Here is a 24,266-nt window from a genome sequence, read left to right as displayed (position 1 = left end):
ATTCTGCATCAACTGTGTGATGCTATGATGTCATTATGGACCAAAATCTCTGAGGAATGTTTCCAGCATCTTGTTGAATCTGAGCCACAAAGAATTAAAGCAGTTCTGAAGACAAAAGGCAGTACTAGCAAAGTTTACCTAACAAGTGCCGTGGGTGTATGGATTCCAGGCTTGTTCTTTAGATATTAGCTTTGGTATAGACTAGGCCTGTGACTGGTTAGAATAAGGAAGTTTTTCTGCCTTTTTTTTAAATGCCAACTTTGCTTACATTGTGAGAAGGGTGGGTTGAAGATTGAAAGAGGAAGGGGTATAGACTATGATGTAACCTTTAATATGCCTATGATGATGCTCGGCACTCTTTTTCTTTTCTTTTTCACTCTATTTCCTCTTTTTATATAAGTGTAATAAATAATTGATTACAAAAAGCAAACTGCCCTCCACAATACAAAATCTCTAAAAAAAAAAAAAAAAAGCCAATAAAGCTGCAACCCTCCACCACCCGACAACTGATGAAACTGGAAGAAGGCACTGAGTAAAAGCAGTATTATAACTTTAATTATTCAAGTATTTGTTTTTTAATATAAAAAACATACAATATATAACAACAACCCCTTATGGGATAGATGGTTTCACAGTAAATGCCACATTAGCTTATAATACTACAAAACCTTTGAAAGAAAAATAAAAGGAAAAGGAAATTTGGCTGCGAACGCCACGTTGTTCAAGAGACAATGTTCTCGATGATGTCAGAAGCAGTTCTTCCATAATTACTGATACGCCAGATACATATGATAATTCATCAAGTCTGTAATGGTCTTAGCTACAATTAAACTGATACTTGTACGACATGATGCTGCATTTCGCTTGATGTGTGGAAGAGTCTGATGAGCTGAAATAGCTGATGATATACAGCGTACATAACCAAGAGCAGCAGCTGCAGTAATGAGAAGCTGATAGCTGAAACACATAATTACCTCAAGAGTGAAAATGTCAGAGTGGGAAAACAACAAAATGCATCTAAAAACTGAAATATACATACAGCTTTCTCAGAGAAAAGGGTGGTGAAATGAGAACAAAATGTAAACAAAAACATCAGGAAAATTCGAGAAAAAAGACCGATTAACTGTGCGGGTTGATTAAAACCCGAACATTTGGCCTTATAAATTCTTTTCATGCCAAATTATCCTTTCAGCTTCCGTTAGATGGTTGATAATTGACTGCAGCCTGTTTTCAGCTTTGTAAGATGGAAAAGTGAGAGCACAGCATGCGACCTGGTTTTGTTTTTTTTCTAATTAGAGTTACATTTGCATTCTTATTGTAAAAGAACTCTTCTCTCACTTCTAAGAAACACTTCGGAAGTGCATCATACAGGGATCTAATATGGTAAGTAGATACTTTATTGATTTCCACACATTTTTTTCTTTTGGCTTGCAATCCTAAGGTCGGGCTTGCTCGGTCAGCAGCTGGTAGAGATTCAGTGTCATGCTCAAGGACACTTTAGCATAGAAAATGTTGCCGACTCAAACCGTTAGGCCACACTAATTAATGCTTAACGCTGATTGACTTAATGCCTTTAAAGAATAGTCTACATAAATTGGACCTGGAGTACATGAACAAATTACTTTCACTAACAACACCCCATTTTAATTATGCATGAGAATACACACTTTACAAGCCTCATGCATTCATTAACAATCATGAGGTGAGAAATAGACGTAGATGGATGTTAATGAAAACGTCTGTCTTGAAATAGACTCGCAGCAGCCCTCTCAGTGTTTACATCATTCGGTGATAATATTTTAAATGGTGAAAAAGGCAAAGAAAAAGGGAAAAATAAAGTTTTTGTTTTGTAAGTGTCTCTCGTGTCCCCTAACATCTCAAGTGTTTCTTGCTGGACATGTCATTCCAAATACGGTGCATCTCCTCCGGGGAGATCTGGTGGACGGTGATAACCCGCCTGTATCTGCAGAGACTGTAAGCCATTTTCCAGTGATTAAAACCACTGTTCTGATAAGGATGTATGCCCAGCTTTCGCAAACACAGTCCCACATAGACATCCTCCAGGTGCAACAGTCTTGTGTGTAATGAAGTCTTGTAGATTAGCTCAGCTACATCTGCTGAGAACACGTAGCCAGTGCCCGAGCAGAAAGGTGGGTATTTGCTTTCAGGATACAAGTCTCTGGGCATGTACCACTTGCTGCGCATATCTCTAATGGGACCACCGTTTATTACGTAGCCAGTGAAATATCTCCTCCTTGGTTTGGTGTTGGGTTTCAGGAGCTTGTAGATTAGATTGTCCATGTTGACAAAGATGTCACTGTCTGTCTTCATGACATACTGTGCTTTGGGGCAGAAAGTCGCCACCCAGCGCATTCCCATCATGGTCTTGAGGGTTAGATTGTGGTAGGAATCGATAAAGTCCTCCACCACGATGTCATGGAAGATCTGACTCTCCTGTTCCACCATCTGGTTCAGCACAGGGTCCGTGTTCCTGCCCAGCAGAAAGATCGTGAGGATGCGGACGTCGCCGAAGGTCGACTCATCGCCCCAGGTCTCCCTGATGGCCTGCCTCGCATCAAACTCTTTGTGGGTGGTGCTGATGAGAATGACCAGAAAGGGCGTGACGCTTTCGCACTTCTTGGGCTCGTTGATGACAAACTCAAAGGCGTGTGGGTTAAGGGGGCGGGTGCGGATGTTGTTGAAGGTGATGTTTTTATGAGGTTTCACAGTCTTCCGTATAGGCACTGACATGTGGCCAACGTACGTGGACGTCGGGCGAGTTATACTCAAGTACCACAGAGCGCTCGCCCAGCAGACCACTGTCAACAGGTATAAACATGACACTTTGGAAGGCATTATGCTGCATTTAGGTGTGTTTTAATGAGTAGGATCTTATAAGGCTTTCTTTCCATTAGTGACGTTTCACCTGGTGAGGCAGCATTAAGCTGCTCCAGCATGCGGTTTGACATTAATGGTCAGTAATGGATTACTTCAGACAGAAAGGATCTTTTTTGGATTTTAAAGCACTTTAAAACTGTTTGGACGTCCACCTCCCTCTTTGTGACACTGCTGCTTCTCCATTTACATCTGAAAGAGAGCGAGAGAAAGAAACCATGAGTATAAAAAAAAGGATGTGTCCCTGAAAATCTTTAACTGAAGTTTGTTTCAATCAGCTGAACTCAGTAGAAGCATTTCCCACAGCGCAGACTTTGTTATCAAGAACAATTCAAATAAATGAGGAAATGCTGCTGAGCCGCTCAAAATCACTCACGAGATGATTTCTAATTTGTATCTTTGTAAATCAAGTTGGAGGAAGAAAGAAAAGTACTTGGATGAACGCAATATCTAATAAAAAAATATCACTGCAGCAAATATGTGGGATAAATTGCGAATCATCTGCCGTCTGGAAAAAGCGAATCATTGTCAGGCACGTTTATTTTATGCATTGTTAAAACTCACTTATTATTCAGTGGGAACGCACATGAGTGTGAGGGTTTTGTTAATGCTGTGTACCAGGCTTGGTATAGATCGGGTGAAATGTTGTGATTGTGTGATCACGACTGTCACATTTTGAATTTCATGTATATTTGTTTAGCACATTAGTAAAAGTGTTCAGATTTCTTTTATAACTTAGGGCAAACGTAACTATTACTGATCAAGAACGACCTTAAAACCACAGGCAGATGAACTGAATAACACTTTGTCACAATGCAGTGCTCTGCTGTGAAACCTTGGGTCCTGGCAGTCATTATGTAGGTGTTTCTTTAATACTCAGCATCCACTTAAAAATGTTGCAGACTAAGCTCCAGGGCAGCAACTTTCCCCAGGAGGACAATGCACCCACAAACACACCACAAACAGCCCAAGGCTAGGTCAGAGATGTTTCAGCTTCATGAGGGCACCTCGCCAACATGAGTCTGGTCGTTGTAATGCCTAATTGGAAAACTCCCCTACAAAGAAAGGCTTTGCACTGAGAATACAAAAGTGTGATAAAAGCAAAATGTACAACAGTATAGTTTTCAACATACTATGGTATTATACACTATGAGATTATTACACAGTAGCTTATCCACTGACAGTAAATCATCAGCAATAGTTCATAATCCTGCAATAGACCGGTGACCTGTCCCAGGTCTGCCCTGCTTGTCCACAAGTGACAGGTGGATAAGCTCTAGTCCCCCTGAGACCCTGAAATAAATAAGTGGAGGAAGGTGGATGGATGGTACATAATCTTAGTACAGCTCCAGCTGACAAGTATGGGTTGTTTATACAGCTCTTTTCTAGTCTTACTCACCACTGAAAGGACTGAAAGTACTTACAACTCACATTTTTTAAATCATACATACAGGACCTTATACTATGCACTTCAAGTTCTTTACCCATCTCATATCTATGGCCAATTTAAAATCACTAATAAACCAAACATGTCTTTGGACTGTGCGAAGGAGTCAAGGTACCCTTAGGAAACCCACATGGGAAGACCAAGCAAACTCCACAAGCAAAGGCCTCAGCTGGAGTTTCAAGAAATGTCATAATCCTGGGCCTGTTTGCCCAATGCTGCTAAATTGTCCTAAATTGTGATGGAGCTTCTAAGGGTTAATGGGATATCATGTTATTCTTGGTTTGAATATTTGTTTTTTTCACATGTTAATATTGGATTTAGCATTCTATTCTTAGTTGTAGTTTCCTCCCTCAGTGTTCCCCAGCTTCTTGTGTCAAGTCCCTGTGGTCTTAGTGTTTGTTTATGTCCTGTTTCTACAGTCGCGTCTCTGTCTATCTGCTTCCTCTGTGTTCGTCTCTGTCTCCCGCGAGTCTCTTTGTCTCGCCTCTGTCATGTCACTGTGTCCGTGTCTCAGTGGTAGTGAATTCCTTGGTTTTTTTGCGTGATAGTCACTTGCCCTGTGTGTGTCATGTTCAGTTTTGTTAGTCAGATTTAGTTCATCTGTGTTCCCTGGTGTATTTAATCTCCCTGATTTCCTTGTGTGTATTTAAGCCCTCTGTTTCCTTCTGTCCATTGTCACAATCTCCATCATTCTGTGTGTCTCCCTCATGTTTAAATCTCCTAGTTGATTATTTATTCCATTCCGAATTTCCTAGTTTGTAATTTTCCTTTAAGTCCAGCAATAAAGCTGCTTTTTTCAGTTCAGTTCTGCTTCAAGTCCTGCACATTGGGTCTATGCCTCAGCCTGCCACATACAGCGTTTCTTGAAAAGAACCCTCCTGCTGTGATGATGTGAGGTTGCAGTAAGGTAGAAATATCAAGTGGACTGAGATGGAAGAAAAAAAAAAACCATATATGAATCTGTCCTTAGGTACAGCACACCTGGATAAAATTTACTTCACGGGCACCAATACAGCTTACATGGTTGAGTGGGTGACCCACATATCAAAGATAACTGCAGCGGCAGAGACTATTTCCCTTCTCCCCACTTTCCTGTCTACTCTCTGCACTACACTTTAGAATAAAGACTGAAAACGCCAAAAAATAAAACTTTAAACGTTTACTTCAGGACATCCGATCACTTTTTTTGTCTAAGCAGACAAAAAAATAAGACCTTTCATTCACTTTATTACTGTAACCTGAATTAAATACTCATGCCTGCATATCACTGAGCAACAGATCCTGTGCCATAATCTAAAAGACAGCATTTTCAGCATTCAGTACATCATCCTAGTGTGGAGGTTGACATTTCACAAGAGTAGAAAAATGCCCTTAAAAAAAAAAAAAAAACTCAACCAAAAAGCAAAAGTATGCTTTACAATCTCTCTTCTTCTGGGGCTCAAAAGAGCTCTGGGGTTGGCAGGATTCTGCAGCGCGATATGGTGGCACAAAGGGAACACTGTGCCATGATAGGACCCTCCCCTGGGATGCCCCCTCCCCTGTTCTGTTCTGTGCTGCACAGCTATACAGTCTGCCTGCCACAGATGTCTTTCACTTGTTTATTTTCTGAGCAGTCATTCTGCTGCATGGACGCTGAAATGGAATTTGGCTGTCCTTTTGCGCAGGTGGCTGAGCTTCCTGTAAAGGATATGTTAACATGTAGATCATGTCTCACAGCTTTTTGAAGCTCTCGCTGACTTTTCTCTTTGTTCAAGGTAGATCACACGACGCATTTCACAGGAGAATGGCCAAAGTGCAGTAAAGCCCTATATACCCATCTTCAAAGCTGGAAAGCAGCCTGAGCAGACAAATATAGCCATAATGACATGACTTGAATTCCATTTACCAATAGAGCGTAATTACCTGCAGTCTATACCCTCATACAAAAGGACTCTGTTAGACTAAAAGACAAGTGAGCCACAACAAAGACCACACTTGCAAAACAATGTATTTTCCTTTGTAGAAAATAATCTATCAGATGAATTAGTGCTTTAAGGAAGATAAGCCTGTGAGAAATCGGCGCTTTAAATGAATCAATAACAATTTTTTTGTTTAAACTCTGTGTGAGGGAAAACAAACTGTAGAAAAACAGTGTCACGAATTGGAGTTTTACCCTGCAATTATTATGGTCAAAAATGAATGCATATGATATAAACAAGACTTTTACAAAAAAAACAAAATGCAATGATAAAAAAGTAAAATTCATTTATAAACTGTTTATTCTGTATATTGTTTTTAGCAAACTAATTAAATTTATGCTCAAAGTACAGGTGCATGCAGGTGGCAAAAGAGGTTGCAATCGTAGTTGTTCAAAAGAACAACTGCACAGTTATTTACAATATGCACTTTATTGACACAATAACACAGTTATCGCCAATACACGGCTGTGTTGACAGCCCTAGTTTATAGGGGGAGATCATCACTCCGAGGCCATCTTAAAAAAAATGTGTTTACTCCTCACTTTCCCCTTGTGTCTTCCAGCCAAACTTATTTCTCACAATATTGGCCTGGTCCTCTTGTGAAATCACTGTTATATCTCATTGGATTTACAGTGGCAAACAGTTGTTCCCTTTAATAACACTTTACTCAGACATGAGAAATACACAGAGGCGTCAATATTTTCTCATCCCAGAGGAGGGATGAGGGTCATGCACAGGGAAGACAGTATAACAAGGCCAGGAACGAGGAACGGCTGTTTACTCTGGGGCTAATGACGCAGTGAAAACAAAGAGCTGCACAAACACAGGTTGCATGTAGCCCTCCTATATCAGAGCAGGCTGATAGAAAGCTGACACCTGAGTCTGATACTTTAAAATCTTATTCTCCAGACTGAAGCAAAATCTACCAGACAAATGAGGCAGTGATTATGTGACTGTTCATTTCACTGTAAAGCATAACCTCCACCGGCTTTTCAGAATAAAAATGTCTAAGCTGGTCTGCATCTCTTACATACCTGCACAGGACGAGATTAAAGGACTACTAAATCTGTCCCTGAGTCAGACTGATACAGGAGAAAGTGCTTTTTAATACTTGTGAAACAGTCAGGCATGAATTTAGGATTCTGAATGGCAAAACAAAAGAGACTGAATTTTATAATGCCTTGTTGCTCTATGGTTTGATAGTGTTTTAACCAACTGATAAATCACTTGTGTGCTGATGATGGTTGGGATGATTGTGCATCATTTAGTGCATCACTTAATCCACCTTTGTGGCTGAGATTAAAAAAATATATATGTACAAACAGCCAGTTTTCTTAGCCTGTAGTAAACTGCTGCACAGGTGATAGGCATGCAGATGTTAGGCCTGATTGTTAAACACAATCCAACCAAAGCACAATCTAATCTTAACGATCTTAATGAGACCCAGGGCAATTATATGCTTTCTGCTCTGCTGCAACTTCTTCAGCAACAGTTTCTAGAGAATATTTTACTTTCATAAGCTAAAGTGGTAAGATAAATATTTAATAAAATAAATATTTGAAAGCTTTTCTACTCAAAAAACCCCAGAGACTGTTATAAGACAGGTGTGACATGATGCTTAAAAGTCATATTAACAAACTAAGTATCCACTTGTAACTTTAACATACATTGACAGATTGTCCCACAATTTTGTTGCTCAAATGGTTGCCCAAGGAAGAGTCTTTCTGACTCCAGTGATCATATCAAGGGTAACCCTGGAGAGGATCTAATGCTTTTATTTAGATTGTAACATAGCCCAAATGCACAGTAAAAGTAACAGTCCAAAATGTAAATTAAACACAAATCCAAAACATAGAAGCTTCTCAAGGTGAACAGAGAGGGATGGATGACCCCTGCTGTGTGGATATTTAATCAAAAAAAGTAATTCTTTCAGTATGTTACTTAATTACTTGCTGGAGAGTGTGATTCATAAGTTCTTTGTTTTTCTTTCTGCCCAGCAAGCAGATAACTGAAGAACTTTTGCTATGCAGGTAACCACATAATTGCAACTGTAATATAATTACTGAATTTATTACAGTGATGCGTTACATTTATGCGATACAGAAGACAGAGGGAGAGACAGGACTATTTATGCTCAAAGAGCTGATCAGGGAAAGGCCAAGGGGTGATGTTCACGAGACACAGGTGAAGTAATCGGGACAACTGGGGGAGTGAACATGCTCTGAACATGCATGCAATCAGCTGGAGACATGATGGCTGAGTAGTCACTCCAGTTATACTTCTTTGAAGTCCATTTGAAGCCTGCTCTGTGTGAGCATGCACAGTTGGTGCACTGTAATGTAAAATCACTGTGGATGGGTCCACCTGGCCACAAAAAATTGCCAGGCATGCAAGTACACTATATATACCACATACACAAGGAAATGGGACCACACGTGATAATCTTTCAGTTCAGGTGCGTTCAGTCCCATTACCACACGCATATAAAATCAAGCACCTGGCCATGCAGTCTGCAGTCTTTACAGTAGAAACCACAGCAAATCAGCCACGAAGCGGCAGACAACCTAAAGTCTAGTAGTCTAGTAAAGGCTCTGCTGATTCAAATCTTCTCTGATGTTAACATCAGCACAAAAAACGTGTGCTGGGAGTTTCATGGCATGGGTTTCCATATATGAGCATCTCCTGCAGGTGTGATGTGCAGGTGGCGCAGTAGTTTTGTTCTTACAGTATAGTGTATAACCAACTGATCTAACTGACTAAAACTGTACTAGTCTAAAAGCAGCATTTTAGGCCTAAAAGCACCTGCCAAGTCTCATACAAGGTGTCAGGTCTAATGATAATGAAAAATGTATTTTAATCATGGGTGAGATCAGGATCCAATCACTGTACCAACAATATGAAGAAAAGTAATATTGAAGATGATGAGCACCATCTTTTAGATTCACACAGTTTATCCATATGTGTGAAGCCATATGTGGGTGTCTCTGCTTTTGTTTCTCTTGCTATATCACGGAGCAGAGCCTCCAAGTGTGTTCCCAGACCTTTGCAGAGCTATTATTTCAAGCATTCTCCATAACATAGGATGTCACACTGTCACAAATGAAATGTCCCATTCTGTGTGAACAGATTGGCCCAGTTGGCAGCAAGACGGTAAAATAAAACGGTCTATAAGGAAGGAACAGGTGCACACAGCTTCGTGTTTAGGCACTGAACCTTTAGGACATGAAGCATGACACAGAAACACAACAGGGAGGGGAACGGAGGGGCTGGCGGGGGGCATAATTAGCCTATACTACCAGAAGAGATTCAATTTATCGTGATTTATTATATCGCAACCAGTAAAATTGTATGAGGAGCAGGCCACAAAGACATTCATTCATCAACACGACATTTCTTTCTGCGAGCGTCGAGGTTGACTGTTTGGTGGACTGGTTTCTAAAAAGGGCTATTACGCACTCCTCTGCACACAACAAAAATGTTTTGATTCATGGCCCCGTGACCATCTGTAGACAGGTCTCTAAAGTGTTTTTCCAATAACGACGTCTCAGAGCTAATAGATTGCCAGATTGAATTAACTGGTTCGTACAAAGCTGGAGTATTGAGGAGGGCCTGTGCCAAAAATTTAAATTGATTACTTTGGGTTTCATTTGACTTGACACTTTTCGAAAATTGCTAGTTATACTTTTAATGACATGTCACTCTAATGGCAGGACTTTGGACATAATAATATTATAATACATGCTTTACATTTTAATAAGAACACGCTGCTGCTTCTTATTTATTATTGGTTTTATGAAGGTTGGATTTCTCCTTGTCCTGACCTGGCTAGTAGCAAATTGAATGATACAGCTAATGAAAATCTGGTGACAGGACCGCCTGATGAAGCGGAGATGTGTGAAAAAATAATACGACTATTGTAGCACAGCAAGTGGTAAAACCTTAAATCTTCCTGCCCAGCAGTTTATTGGCAAAAGCCACATTTGCTTGCTTGTAACTGAGACTTCATCATCCTTGGAAAAAAATGGAAGAGTGACCATGCACTCGTTTCAGGACTATTTATGTTTTCCCCAATTGAACCTCCACATTTTATGAGCCTTTTTTTCTGGTTTTATTAAACATAAATCAAGCGAAAAGCTCTGCTGAAAAGACTTTTTGTCAACTATAACACTGGAACCCTTAAACATGAATGAGCCTATAAAGCTTTTTCATCACCCCGTCTCTATAAATGTTACATTGCAGAAAACCGTTGTGTACTGTAAGAGCTGCTCTTCTGGAAACACAGATGGCTTTAGTATATCAAAGGAGAAAACACAGACCTCTACTGAATAATGTGGCAACACCGATGACAACAGGCTTTAAATAAAACCACTGAATATGTGGAGCCAGTTGATTTACTTTGTTTTTATGTTCTTTTTGCTGTGCTAAGCTGCTACTCCTTTCCTGTTTTGATGCTAATAGATAAAGTGCATACATCACTCACTCATCTGAATAGCAAGTTTGATATGAAATTAAATCACATAACTGAGAATTACTCTTCTATTATGAAATAAAAGAGTTATAAAATCTGATTTTGAAACTAAAAAGCTTTGAAAATTAAACTTTGTAATTAAAAACTTGCTGCAATTAAACAGTGGCACAAAAAAACATTGATTTTACAATATTATGTCTTTTTTCTTTAAAAATAAAATGTCACTTTGGGTTTCACCTTCTCTTAATATAAGATAACAGAAGAAATACATTGGCGTACATTGGGATCTGTTTGTTTATCAGGTACGATTATTCATCTGTAAGTTAATGCAAATATCCAGTTTCAGAAACTGCAGATCTGGGATTTTCCCACACAACCACCTCTGGGGTTTACAGGGAATAGCCTTAAAAAATATCCAGTACGCAGCAGTTCTGTAGATGGACGTGCTCTCCCTGTTAATGGCAGAGGAGAATGGCCAGGCTGCTTTGCTCTGATAGGAAGAACTTGTTACTCTGACCGCAGAAGACCACACCGAGTGCCTCTCCTGTCAGCTGAGAAAGGAAACAGTTTAAACAGGCGCTACAAAAATGGACAACAGAAGATGAGCCCTTTAAAGCCTGAACCATGAAATAATTGCCAGAAATTTCAATATTTCTTTTCTTTTGAAAAAAGTGTGTGTTTATTCAACCTTCTGATTAAATGAAACAAATAAATAAATATTAATTTGAATATATGAGTTTCAATTTTTTATCATATTTGCTACTTTTTTTGCAATTTATTTGGGTTTATTGGGGAGAAAAAAAAAAAAAAAAAATCACACTGATGATGTAAACGTCTCAAAAACTCATGTATCAAATATCACTTGGTTTTAAAGAGTTAGAAGAATGTTGCCTGGTCTGATGAGCCTTGATTTCTGCTCTAACATTCAGATGGTAGGGGCAGAACTTGGCATTGGTCAGTGGTTCAGACTAGTGGCGGTGTAACGGTGTGGGGGATATTTTCCTGGCACACTTTGGGCCTCTTACTACCAACTGAGCCTCGTTAAATCACAACAACTTACGTGAGTATTGTTGCTGACCATGTCCATCCCTTTATGCTCACAGTGTACCCATTTTATGATGGCTACTATCAGCAGGATAATACGCCATGTCACAGAGCTCAAATCATCTCAAATTGAGATTAGAGAGCAGCAACCAAGACTCAGTCACTGAACTGACCTGGTCTCTGTGTCCCTTATCTGTAAAATACAGTGGCTTGCAAAAGTATTCGGCCCCCTTGAACTTTTCCACATTTTGTCACATTACAGCCACAAACATGAATCAATTTTATTGGAATTCCAGGTGAAAGACCAATACAAAGTGGTGTACACGTGAGAAGTGGAACAAAAATCATACATGATTCCAAACATTTTTTACAAATAAATAACTGCAAAGTGGGGTGTGCGTAATTATTCAGCCCCCTGAGTCAATACTTTGTAGAACCACCTTTTGCTGCAATTACAGCTGCCAGTCTTTCAGGGTATGTCTCTACCAGCTTTGCACATCTACAGACTGAAATCCTTGCCCATTCTTCTTTGCAAAACAGCTCCACAACTGCTCTGTGACGGCCTCAGAGGTTGTCTAAGAGAATATTGGGAGCAGCAACACCATGAAGTCCAAAGAACACACCAGACAGGTCAGGGATAAAGTTATTGAGAAACTTAAAGCAGGCTTAGGCTACAAAAAGATTTCCCAAGCCTTGAACATCCCACGGAGCACTGTTCAAGCCATCATTCAGAAATGGAAGGAGTATGGCACAACTGTAAACCTACCAAGACAAGGCCGTCCACCTAAACTCACAGGCTGAACAAGGAGAGCGCTGATCAGAAATGCAGCCAAGAGGCCCATGGTGACTCTGGACGAGCTGCAGAGATCTACAGCTCAGGTGGGGGAATCTGTCCATAGGACAACTATTAGTCGTGCACTGCACAAAGTTGGCCTTTATGGAAGAGTGGCAAGAAGAAAGCCACTGTTAACAGAAAACCATAAGAAGTCCCGTTTGCAGTTTGCCACAAGCCATGTGGGGGACACAGCAAACATGTGGAAGAACGTGCTCTGGTCAGATGAGACCAAAATGGAACTTTTTGGCCAAAATGCAAAACGCTATGTGTGGCGGAAAACTAACACTGCACATCACTCTGAACACACCATCCCCACTGTCAAATATGGTGATGGCAGCATCATGCTCTGGGGGTGCTTCTCTTCAGCAGGGACAGGGAATTGGTCAGAGTTGATGGGAAGATGGATGGAGCCAAATACAGGCCAATCTTGGAAGAAAACCTCTTGGAGTCTGCAAAAGACTTGAGACTGGGGCGGAGGTTGACCTTCCAGCAGGACAACGACCCTAAACATAAAGCCAGGGCTACAATGGAATGGTTTAAAACAAAACATATCCATGTGTTAGAATGGCCCAGTCAAAGTCCAGATCTAAATCCAATCGAGAATCTGTGGCAAGATCTGAAAACTGCTGTTCACAAACGCTGTCCATCTAATCTGACTGAGCTGGAGCTGTTTTGCAAAGAAGAATGGGCAAGAATTTCAGTCTGTAGATGTGCAAAGCTGGTAGAGACATACCCTAAAAGACTGGCAGCTGTAACTGCAGCAAAAGGTGGTTCTACAAAGTATTGACTCAGGGGGCTGAATAATTACGCACACTCCACTTTGCAGTTATTTATTTGTAAAAAATGTTTGGAATCATGTATGATTTTCGTTCCACTTCTCAAGTGTACACCACTTTGTATTGGTCTTTCACGTGGAATTCCAATAACACTGATTCATGTTTGTGGCTGTAATGTGACAAAATGTGGAAAAGTTCAAGGGGGCAGAATACTTTTGCAAGCCACTGTAGATCCATAGTGTGAAAGCCATGAAAAAAGTCAGTTGCACCTGAGGCTAAGCGAGCTGATGAGCTCCTGCGGGTCAACCTCCGTGCAATAACTGCTAAATGAGGTGTCGGCAACTGATTTTTAACCTAAAATGTTTTTTTTTTTTGTCAAATAACAATAACAAAGTATATACAGGCCTAACATGCACATAGCATATAATACATAGGGGGAGAAGATTGGTAGAGAGTTTTAAAATCAGATGAACACAAGAATCAGATTCTCTATTTTCCACAGACTCTCGCCTTTATTGCTTCCTGACTGAAATTTTAGTGGGATGCTGTCATTTACATATTTTATGCTTAGGGCTCCATCTAAATTGTGTTCTGCTATTATAGCAAGCCAAACACTGGGGGGAAATCTATACAGGCAATCAAATAAGTGATGCAACATTAAGCTGAATGAAAACTTTTGATAAATTCAAAACATAAACAGGATTCACTGTTACTTTATTCAGAAGAGGAGAGATAATATCTTATAGGTATATTCTTAATTTGAAGTAAATGAATATATTAACAAATACTACTAAGTGAAGACTAACTGATGATGATTAAATATACAATGTAAATGAGAGCTTGTTTTAAGATTGGAAGGCAGAAGAAACAAAACAGACAGGCGGATATGTTTTTTTTTTCCCCCCCATCTGTGTTATTAAGCTACCATTCCACTGGCTTGCTCCAGGTGAAATTACCAGCCTGTTTAAGCAGGCAACATTCACGGTGGCTGACTTAATAAGATACCTTATTTTGTCTACCTCTGTCCAATCTTGAGAATTAAAACTACTCAAAATTAATTGGCCATCAGCAAGTGTGATCATCTTTACAAAAGCAGATGTTTTGTCAGTTGTCTGTGCTGGTTTGGAGCATTTAGGTGTGTACTAACGCAATGCCAAGGACGAAAGACCTCAACAAAGATGTTCGTGAAACAACTGTGGCTGCCTATCAATCTGGGAAGGTTTATAAGGTCATTTCCAAACAATTTAAAGTCCATCATTTCACAGTGAGCAAGATTATTCACAAGTGGAAGCCACTGAAAACAGCAGCCAATCTTCCCAGCAGTGGGCGTCTCAGCAAATTCACCCCAAGGTCAGAACATGCAATGCTCAGACAGTCTGCAAAAAGCTCAAGAGTTACATAGTAAATGTTAGAATTCAGGACAATAAAATCTGAAAAGATACTGAACAAGTATTCTATGTTTGCAAGGGTTGTGAGAACATTGACTCTTTTCTCCATAAGGAACACAGAAGCATGGCTTAGCTTTACAAAGCTGCATCTGAACAAACCAAATGACTTCTGCAGCAATGTCGTTTGGACACACGATACCAAAGTGGAGACGTCTGGCCATAATACAGCACCACATTTGACAAACTCCAAATATCAACTGTCAACCCTGGTGGTAGAGGTGTGGTGAATCGGGATCGTTTTGCAGCCTTTACACGACTATGTGCTGTGAGACAAACAGAGCAATCATAGCAACTGCAAGTAACCCTGTGCCCTTAATTATATTCCCTTAATACTTGCCGTTACTGCATGATGCTCGGGGTGGCATTGTGGTGCAGTTGTTAGCATCATTACTTTACAGCAAGAAGATCTTGGGTTCAAATCCATGGCTGATGTTTGCATGGTCTCCTTGTGTCTGTTGCTACTTTGGCTTCCTCCCATAGCCCCAAAACAGGCTAACTGGTGTTTCTAAATCGGCCATAGGTGTGAATATGACTGGGAATGGTTCTGTCTATTTGTGTTAGCTCTGCAATAGCCTGATGAACTGCCATGGCGTACCCTGTCTCTGACCCTATGACTGCTAGGTTAGCCTCTAGCCCCCTCTGTGACCCAGAATTTAAGACGAGGAAATAGATATTTCTTTTTTATACTTGCCAAATCATATAGTGTTCAGAGTTGGCCCTGAACAGCTAGGATTATATACATATATAAACAGGATTAGTAACACTTTTAAAGTACACAATAAGACATAATGTGTACAACATTAGATATATGAAGTGGATACTGTTCAAGTGAATTTCATGAGAAAAACGACAAGCATTGAAAAAAGGCTCCACTGAATATTATCCAAGCAGCAATTTTACTGCCTCAAAAACATACTTAAAAAAACCCGAGCTAAGTAGAAATATATAAATACAGTTTCCAGGAAACATAACCATGTTTTTTTTTCTGTCTTGTGCTGCGCTTTTCTTTTTGTTATATTTTGAATAACAGTTAATTCCAGTGCAACTAATTGTTTGCTTGCATGAGGTTGTCCTCGAGCATCTCCACTCCTCTGGGACACAAATGTACCTATTAACAAGCCGGAACATGAAGCTTTCCAAGGGATCCACCTTCAGACACAGAAACTATTGCTGGGGCTGTAAATAAACCATTAGCGGTGTCGGAAACAATAAGATTCATTTCCAAGTTTCGCCCTGACTTGACAGGCAGGCATGTACTCAGTGCAAGAAGCGTAATAACGCTGACACAGGAACGACAGGTGGGATGAAGAGTTAAAGTTTCTGACTCAGTGGGTACTTCTGGGACTCTTCTCTGCTATCAGGTGTTAGCAATGAGGTTGAGTTGAATATTTTAAAAGCGGAGCAAACAAAAATAAATCAACTGGGGACTTCTGTTTTCTCTCAAAACACATGCTGGCCACTGCCCACCCTTGTTGGTTCCCTTCACCAAAGGCACCCAGTGCAGCATGCAACACACAGAATATAAAATGGTCTGCTTTACAGCTCGGAAAGGACATGCTGTCGTGGTGCAGCTCCTTGCCAGTTTTAATCTGTCAACCACCTCATCAATATTTGAAGCAACTTTCAAAACTTAGAGCAAACAATGACTTGCAGAAAGCTTTCTAAATTCACGGCTCACTTTTACACCTGTAATTCATCCCAGAAATGTTTTTACAGGCCGTTAGTTTGATGGGCATTTAATGCCGCAGCACAGGAAAGTGGTGCCGTGGAAATGTCAAGAATGGTAAGAAATAGCATGCAGCGTTTCTCTGGATTCCATGGAAACTGTCAAGAAACTAAATAAAACGAATAACCCGCACTAATTTCTCAATTTATCACAGGCGGCTGGAAGACTATGAAAATAGATAAAACAGTTTATTGCACTTTGCTGATCTGAGGGAAATGCAATATAGAATAATGATATTGTTAATTAACATGATCCCATTAGACTCTCGTTGTGAAATGGTACATCAATGGCGTCTGCTGCTCTGCATCAATCAGATCAGCCACTTTGTGAACTACTGTTAGTGAGCATTTCTATAGAACTGGCTAATGTGTCTGTATCTGCTCAGCCTGCAAACATATGCTCAAGGGTTGCTAATTTAATACAGTGATAGCCAGTAACTTAATTATTCTGACGTTGTGTAGTGAAGGTACAATATGCAATAAATAATTGTAGCGTATACATGAGATTGCTGATCTGATTGTACTAATATCTACAGATTTGTTTACGGGTGAAAAATGATTAGATTAGATAAGGGCATAGCGTGCACCACTGCTGTTTAGGACCCGAGTAATTCAATAATTTATAAGCTCCTTGGAAGTTCTTTAATCTCAGCAGCAGAGATAAATAAAACACTGATTACTGAGACCGCTCAGTGCTAAAAAAAAGAATTAATTTATATTAAATTACTCATACAGTACAATGACTGTACACTTTAGTATGTTAGCATCTCTACATAACCAAAATTTGCATGCATTTGCTTTCCTTTGAGTCTTCCCTTTATACTTCCCTCTTACTGCCTAAGGCTCTTGCAATTTTCAATAAACTGAAATGAGTGAGGGGCCCTCCTGTGGTGGCCATTTTGTGTTTGGACAAGCTGTTTCTGTGTGCTGTGCAACAAACAGCTCTAAAAGTAAACTGGTCTATAGGGAGTGGAGACACTCCACACTGAACTCAAACGTGTTTAGTAGAAAAAGGAAGAGACATTCCTTTTCTTGAAAAATGCCATACCTATATCCGCTTCACTACTGAAACAGTGGTATGAGCAAATTATGTGTGATTATGTGTGATTACAAATGCAGAATAATACTAGGGCTGCTGGTTCAGTTTTTATGTTACGGAGCTTTTATTAAAGATGTATTTCAGCAAGTCCAGGAAGCAATTTCTTTGTTGTATGTGTGTATAAATGACCTTTGGGAAGCTCTGTGAAAACCGTAAGCTGTTTTCTCCACACTGTTGCTGGATTGGTAGCTTGATTCCTCAGATATCTGATATTGTGGATATCATGTGGATTGAGTTATGCATTTCTATCTCAAATAGAAATACATAACTAAAAGTACTCTAATTACTGACTTACTCCTAGTTACACAGTGATGTCTTTTACTATCCATCCATTCGCTTCTGCTTATCCTTTTCAGGGTCGCAGGGGTGCTGGAGCCTATCCCAGCTGTCATAGGGCGAGAGGCGGGGTACACCCTGGACAGGTTGCCAGTCTGTCGCAGGGCTAACACACCGGGACAGACAACCATTCGCACTCACATTCACTCCCGCATCACACCAATGGGCAATTTGGATTCTGCAATTAACCTATCCCCACTAACTGCATGTCTTTGGACTGTGGGAGGAAGCCAGAGTACCCGAGGAGAACCCACGCAAACACGGGGAGAACATGCAAACTCCACACAGAAAGACCCTGCTGGCGCAATTGAACTCAGGACCTTCTTGCTGTGCGGCAACAGTGCCAACCACCGTGCCACCGTGCTCAACCTAAATCCCTCTCAAATCCAGATGTGCCACTTAAGACTTTTTTTTCTTAAAAATGAAAAACAGATGGAATCCTCAAATTTTATACAAAACATGCAGGTGTGACCATTTTGCTCACAGCTACTTTCAGCTGCTCCCGTATTCATACCTGGTCACTGTAGCACGTAGAGCCACATGTTTGATTTGGCAGATTTGCCCTTCCTGACACAATCCCCAAGGAATTTGTGCCTCCTCCCAGAAGCACACCAGGGACCTTTTGCTTGTAGGTGAACAGGTAAACCAATACACTATGAAGTCACTAGGTGGGATGACACTTGAATTTTTAAATATTTGATATTCACATCTAATATCACTTCAATCGAGTGACAGATGAGTGTTAGTTGTGCTAAAGGGAATGCTATGTTAAATAGACACCAAGGAAAAAAAGATGCATTACAGTAGGTTTATGGATTTCAAACTCCTACACTAAGAACATCTGACATGTGACAGTACAAAACTACCTGAGTATTTTTTTTTTTTTTTTTTTAAGGCTTAGTCATATTACAGTAAAAACAGGATGGCAACCTCCCTGAAACCTTTTTTTTTTTTTTTTTTTTTTTTTTTTTACATTCAACGACTGACCATAAGTAGATATGGTGACCAAGTGGTCACCCAGAGGTTAAACATGCAACAACCTTACACTCAACAAATGGATTCTGACTCGCATGGACTGCAATCAATTACTCTGAGGCAGACTGATCAAGGGTTACAACTAATTGCCATCTAATATATAAACACAGACAGACATGATGCAATCAATCTGGGTCAGTCTGCACAATGAGCTCAACTCATCTGTGATACATCTTATTACAATATGGAACTCGACTCAGCTGGTTGCCCTCTGGCTGCATTCTGGTTATATTCCTATAAAAGCAAGCTTGCTCAGTGCCTATGTCATTTTCTGGTTAAACTGCCATCATGCAGCAACTGAATCACTATTTGTGGGGCTATTTTTTAAATTTGTGTTTCAAATTTCTCCTCTAATTGGTTTCTAAACTTAAGTAGTCAATGTGAACTTCTGTTTAATGCAAATTTCTGTGCATATAGATGGCAACATATCTGCAACAGACTTGCCATTTTCCCTCATTTGAAGACTTTACTCATCTTGTAATTTCCTATAAATATCTATTTAGTTTAAATTCTGAATGTGACAAATTTCTCCATCTATTCCAAATACAAGTTTACTGAATGAGATACTTAACCTCGGTGAGCCTCAGTATCCAGTGACAGCTTTAATTTCGGTCAGTTATCACATGAATACTTTGAACTACGTGAACTACATCTATTACACGTCATTTACCAAATTATAATAAAATCTGGTCCAATATAGAAAAAGGAAGGTAATTTTTTTTCCATGTCTACAGTCTTATAAAACCTAAACATTTCACAATATAATTTAATCATGACAGTGACTCTTTCACATTTTCACATATATCAACATTTTTATGTGGTTCATACTTTAGTATAATAATTGTGATGTTTCAGAAAAATACAAAAGACTTTAAACTTATTTAGGACATTTTACTGTAAGTTTTTTTTTTACTTCCATAAAAGAATGAAAGTAAAAAAAAAAGTACCATTTAAAATACAAACACTGTGTTTCTTAAACATGAGATTAAAGCATAGCCGGTTACTTAAATGAAGATATTTTATAAGTGTTGTAATTTATGCCAAACATGACTGGCTACCAAAGTATGCATCCCATGCTCTAAAAGATCATGAACTAGAAATATAATGCCCCAAATATATGCAGAGAATGTTAACTGCACATTGTCAAGCTAACAAAACTTTGAGTGCTCAGTGTTACAGAGAGTGTCCTGGATTTTTGGCATTAACGCACAGCCAGGGGAAAAACTGCATCTAGGCTGTCCTGGCACACAGGCTTACACACGTCGGCTGACCTGACATGTCCTCATAAACAGGAAACTCGTTCATTTGTACTGTACTTCTGGATGAACAAATGGCATTGTTTACTAGCCATTAAATTACCTGAACTTCTCTACTATTCGATCAATCACTGTCAGTCATGCAGCTGAGGTAAATTAGGAACCCTGGGAAGTGTTGTGGACTATACAGTTGAAAATCATAGTTTACTTGTTTGTGTGAATTATAATGATTCTTTTACACTTAGTGTCTTACCATATCCATATAAAGCTAGAGGCTGCAGGCAGTCCTGGGGTTTGTTTCTCCTTGATTATGAGGCATAATGTCAGTGCAGATCAACTTAACTGGAATCTGACTCCATGCTGGAAAGACATAAACACATTAGCTAAGGGTAACACTGAGACCAGTGTGCTGCCTTGTTTCCAGAGCTTGGTCTGGCTCAGATGCACCAGATGCTCTTTCTGATACAGCGCTGACATTTATCCAATCTTGGTCTCAACTTGTGTACTGGGTGCTGAGACCACAAAAGCTAGGTTTGTGTCTCTGAACAAAATCTTAATTAATCTGAAATTTTTAATTTATATAGTAAAGAAAGGAAAGACGATCTCATTCAGTGGCCTCAGGATCTCATCTTTGCTTATTGTCACTTAAAAGGCCACAAACTATTTGATTAATTCATTATTTTTCAATCCCATTAATCAGTTTGTTTGTAAAAACCTTCAGTTGAAACCTTTGTAAATACTAAAACTCTGTAGAGATGATATTTTACTGCTAAAGCTACTGCAGCTGCCTATCTACACCCTAATATAGTAGCTGTACCACTATAGTCGCAATATAAAATGCTGCCTTGTGTAAAACTAAAGCACAAAATGAGACAAACTTGATATGAAAGTGGTAGATTTCTTGAAAGCTTGTATGTATATGGACAATTTAACATTTTGTTCTTTATCAACAACACATCGAAAAACAGGATCCCTAAATCTTTTAGAATATTTACCTTTAAAGTATCTGTTAATAAATAAATAGTTTGCGTAGATTTGGAGAAGTATGTTTTAATTTATCTCAACCTTTTAAGAGAGTTGGAGGTTGTTTCATTTGATCCTAGTTGAAACAATAAGGACATTGTGTCACTCAGTCAAAGAACAGTATTACCAAAATCCTGAAGCAGATCATTACTTGTTACTGAAAATATTTTCAGACAGGGCGTAAGAAACGACGGCGTCTTTCTGGGATGTATTCCAGTTTTAACAAAGTGAGAACAAAGGGAGATACCGTTCATTGTGTTTCACTGTATACACGCTGGAATAATCACTGACTCCTTTTGTCCCCAGTGATGATGGGGCACGGCAGCAGTAGGAACTGAGGCTGTAATTTTGTGTGTAAAAAGTGAGACAGGCCTGATCAGGTGTCATCAGTTGTGCAGAGTTGGTGGAAATGCAGAGGCTTAATGAGAGAACGTTTTCTATGGAGCCTCTCCAGCCAACCGTGTCACATCACAGAGCAGCCAGGTAGTCATTAGAGGGACAGATGGTGCTGCGGCTGATTGGTCTCTCTGCTGACCCATTTGAAGGTATTTTACCTCATCATGCCCGTCCGCATCGCGGGCAGTGCAGGAAATAGTGAGGACAGCATGAGAATCAAATGAGAAAATTATAAAATAAATAAAGAAATGCAAAGCACTCTTAGGCCTGTTTCGACTTTGATGTGTGGGAAACTCTGAGGGGCTCAATGAGCCTGTGAATTAGTCATGACTAAAAGTGCAAAACATGTCGTCTTATTACATGAAGCCACATAACCGTCTGTCATTTCGCCTTCTTCAAACGTTCTTGTTGGACAAAATCTTTTGCCAACTGAGACACGAGATGGATTACTTGCAAAATGAAAATGTCAAAGCTGAACTGGATGAAAAAGTAAAGATGATGCTTAGTTTATGGGATGAATGGAATATTAAATTCAGAGAACAGCTTCACTTTCTAAGCAGCCAGTCGCTGGTAAGATGCTGAGATCCCTGTAAACTTTTTAACAACCTGATTTTGACATGAAGAACAAATATCCAAAAATAAAAAATAAATAAAAAAGTCTGCCAGTAATCTCTTTTGATGACACCTCTGATGTCCTGAAACTACACGTGAGCCCATACATTTTTATGCGCGCTACACATAAGACAGGGTGCTGGTTTCATGCTGTAGACCTAAGTTTAAGACAGAATGAGATGAAACGGGATGCAGGCGCAGCAGCCGTGGCACGAATAATGAGGGCTAGGTGGAAGAACGGTGGGTCACTTCTATAGTGGCTGTCACTGCATGTTTAGCATCAAAAAGACAGAGCGAAGGGTGCTGAGATTCCCTTCATTTCAAAGCCACAATCTTCCCATGGGGTGAATAAACCAAATAAAAGCATACAGTATCATTTTCAATGTCTGTTAGAGAATCACGGGAGAAATCCTTTTTTTGAAATTATTATTCATTTTTAATACTGTCAAAGGAGTTCTCCAGATATAGATGACATTTTGCAAAATTTGTGAAAATATCTTCGATTTTCATCATTTTTTAGGCAAAGTTCTACCTTGAGACCAGTTTAATGTTTATTATGGGTGTTAACAAATTCACAAGCAATTTTCTGCACTGCCTGAAACGGGGGCTTGACTGCAAAGCACAGTTCAGTATAAAAAGTGAGTGGGGTGAATTTTAGTTCTGATGAGAACTAAAGGTTGTGTTTCCCACACTTTAGTTGGGCAGACTGCACAGGTATATCCATCCCTGCCAAGTGCATGTGATAACTCGTTATATAACTTTGTATGTTTTTTTTTTTCCCATCAGTCCGAATGAACACGGACATCTGAGATAGATTTACCCAGAGACAATCCCTCACTGTGCAGGTTTTATTTTACAAGTATTAATATGTGCGTCACTGTCTGCATGTATTACCTGGAGCTTTATCCTCTTAATTTTCCTGAACTGAGCTAGCATTGGTGTGTACATATTAATGGCTGCTCTTTAGTCTTCCTAGCTATGGAATCCAATCCATTTAAAAAAAATAAACAAATAAAATAAAATGCAGCGCATGGGCAGATTAGCTCTTCAAAATTATTCCCTGTTTACTATTATTAAAGCCTTTAGGGTGCCATACGTTTTCCTTGTGAACACAGTCGGCTTTTAGTTTGATTCATTTGCACAAACAAAGGTGGGACTCAAAGTTGGCTGCTGAGTTTTATTGCCAAAGTAGGTCAGCACATGATAGATACTTTCCCCCCCCTCTATTTCGATTGTTCTTAAAATTGTTAAAAATATGTTGATCAAAAACACTTTTTTGATACTTGTGACCCAGGAATCATCATGTCAGATGCACTCCAGTCCTAAAGTAAGAAATATTACTTACCCACAACCAGTGAGCACAAAGCTGAAGCTTAGGTGATGTTAATTGTGTAAAGTGTTATCTGGGCTGTGTGTGTGCGCTATCAGTACAAACGCAGAGATCTTTAAGATTTAATCCTGTCAGTTTAGCTGGCTGTTTTATTGTGTCTGCTTTTGAACGATGTTTTGCATTCTGCTGCTACTTTCTGCATTGTGTTGCTGCCGCCCACATTGATGGTCTTTGCATTGTTGCTATGAATTAGTTATAGTGGCTCAATCTATTTTCCTCTCTTTGATTAGCAATGCATTGTCAATCCGATTCACACTCACCGTAGGCGACCAATTTAACACCCTTGCCGGAGTATTGTGGCTGTTTTGGATTATAATAAATTTTGCAACACTTCTCTCAAGGTTGTAGTCATTGTTTTGGAGACTCTTCAGTTGAATGACTGCACAAAATAGACATTATCCAATAATAATGACAACACAAGTGATATATTGTGTATTGGCTTTAGAAATGTTTCTCTGCTGAGTGAGAAGAGGTCAAAGCCTCTGAATCAACTCTGCACTCTGTATTCACATAATAAAATCTG

At 39.5% G+C, this 24,266-nt stretch overlaps 1 protein-coding gene across 1 annotated transcript in view; it reads right to left on the bottom strand.

Annotated features, from left to right (window-relative positions):
• Positions 1-618: 618 nt before the first annotated feature.
• Positions 619-24,266, bottom strand: part of b3galt1b (UDP-Gal:betaGlcNAc beta 1,3-galactosyltransferase, polypeptide 1b) — a 55,429-nt gene continuing 31,781 nt past the window's right edge. The window contains exon 2 of the mRNA XM_039599760.1: positions 619-3,087. Coding sequence (XP_039455694.1) covers positions 1,870-2,856 — 987 coding nt within the window. The 5' untranslated portion in view covers positions 2,857-3,087 and the 3' untranslated portion in view covers positions 619-1,869. The remainder of the gene's footprint in view (positions 3,088-24,266) is intronic.

This window comes from Oreochromis aureus, linkage group 16 (assembly GCF_013358895.1).
Source record: "Oreochromis aureus strain Israel breed Guangdong linkage group 16, ZZ_aureus, whole genome shotgun sequence".
Taxonomy (NCBI): Eukaryota; Metazoa; Chordata; class Actinopteri; order Cichliformes; family Cichlidae; genus Oreochromis; species Oreochromis aureus.
This window is presented reverse-complemented; position numbering and strand designations above follow the sequence as displayed.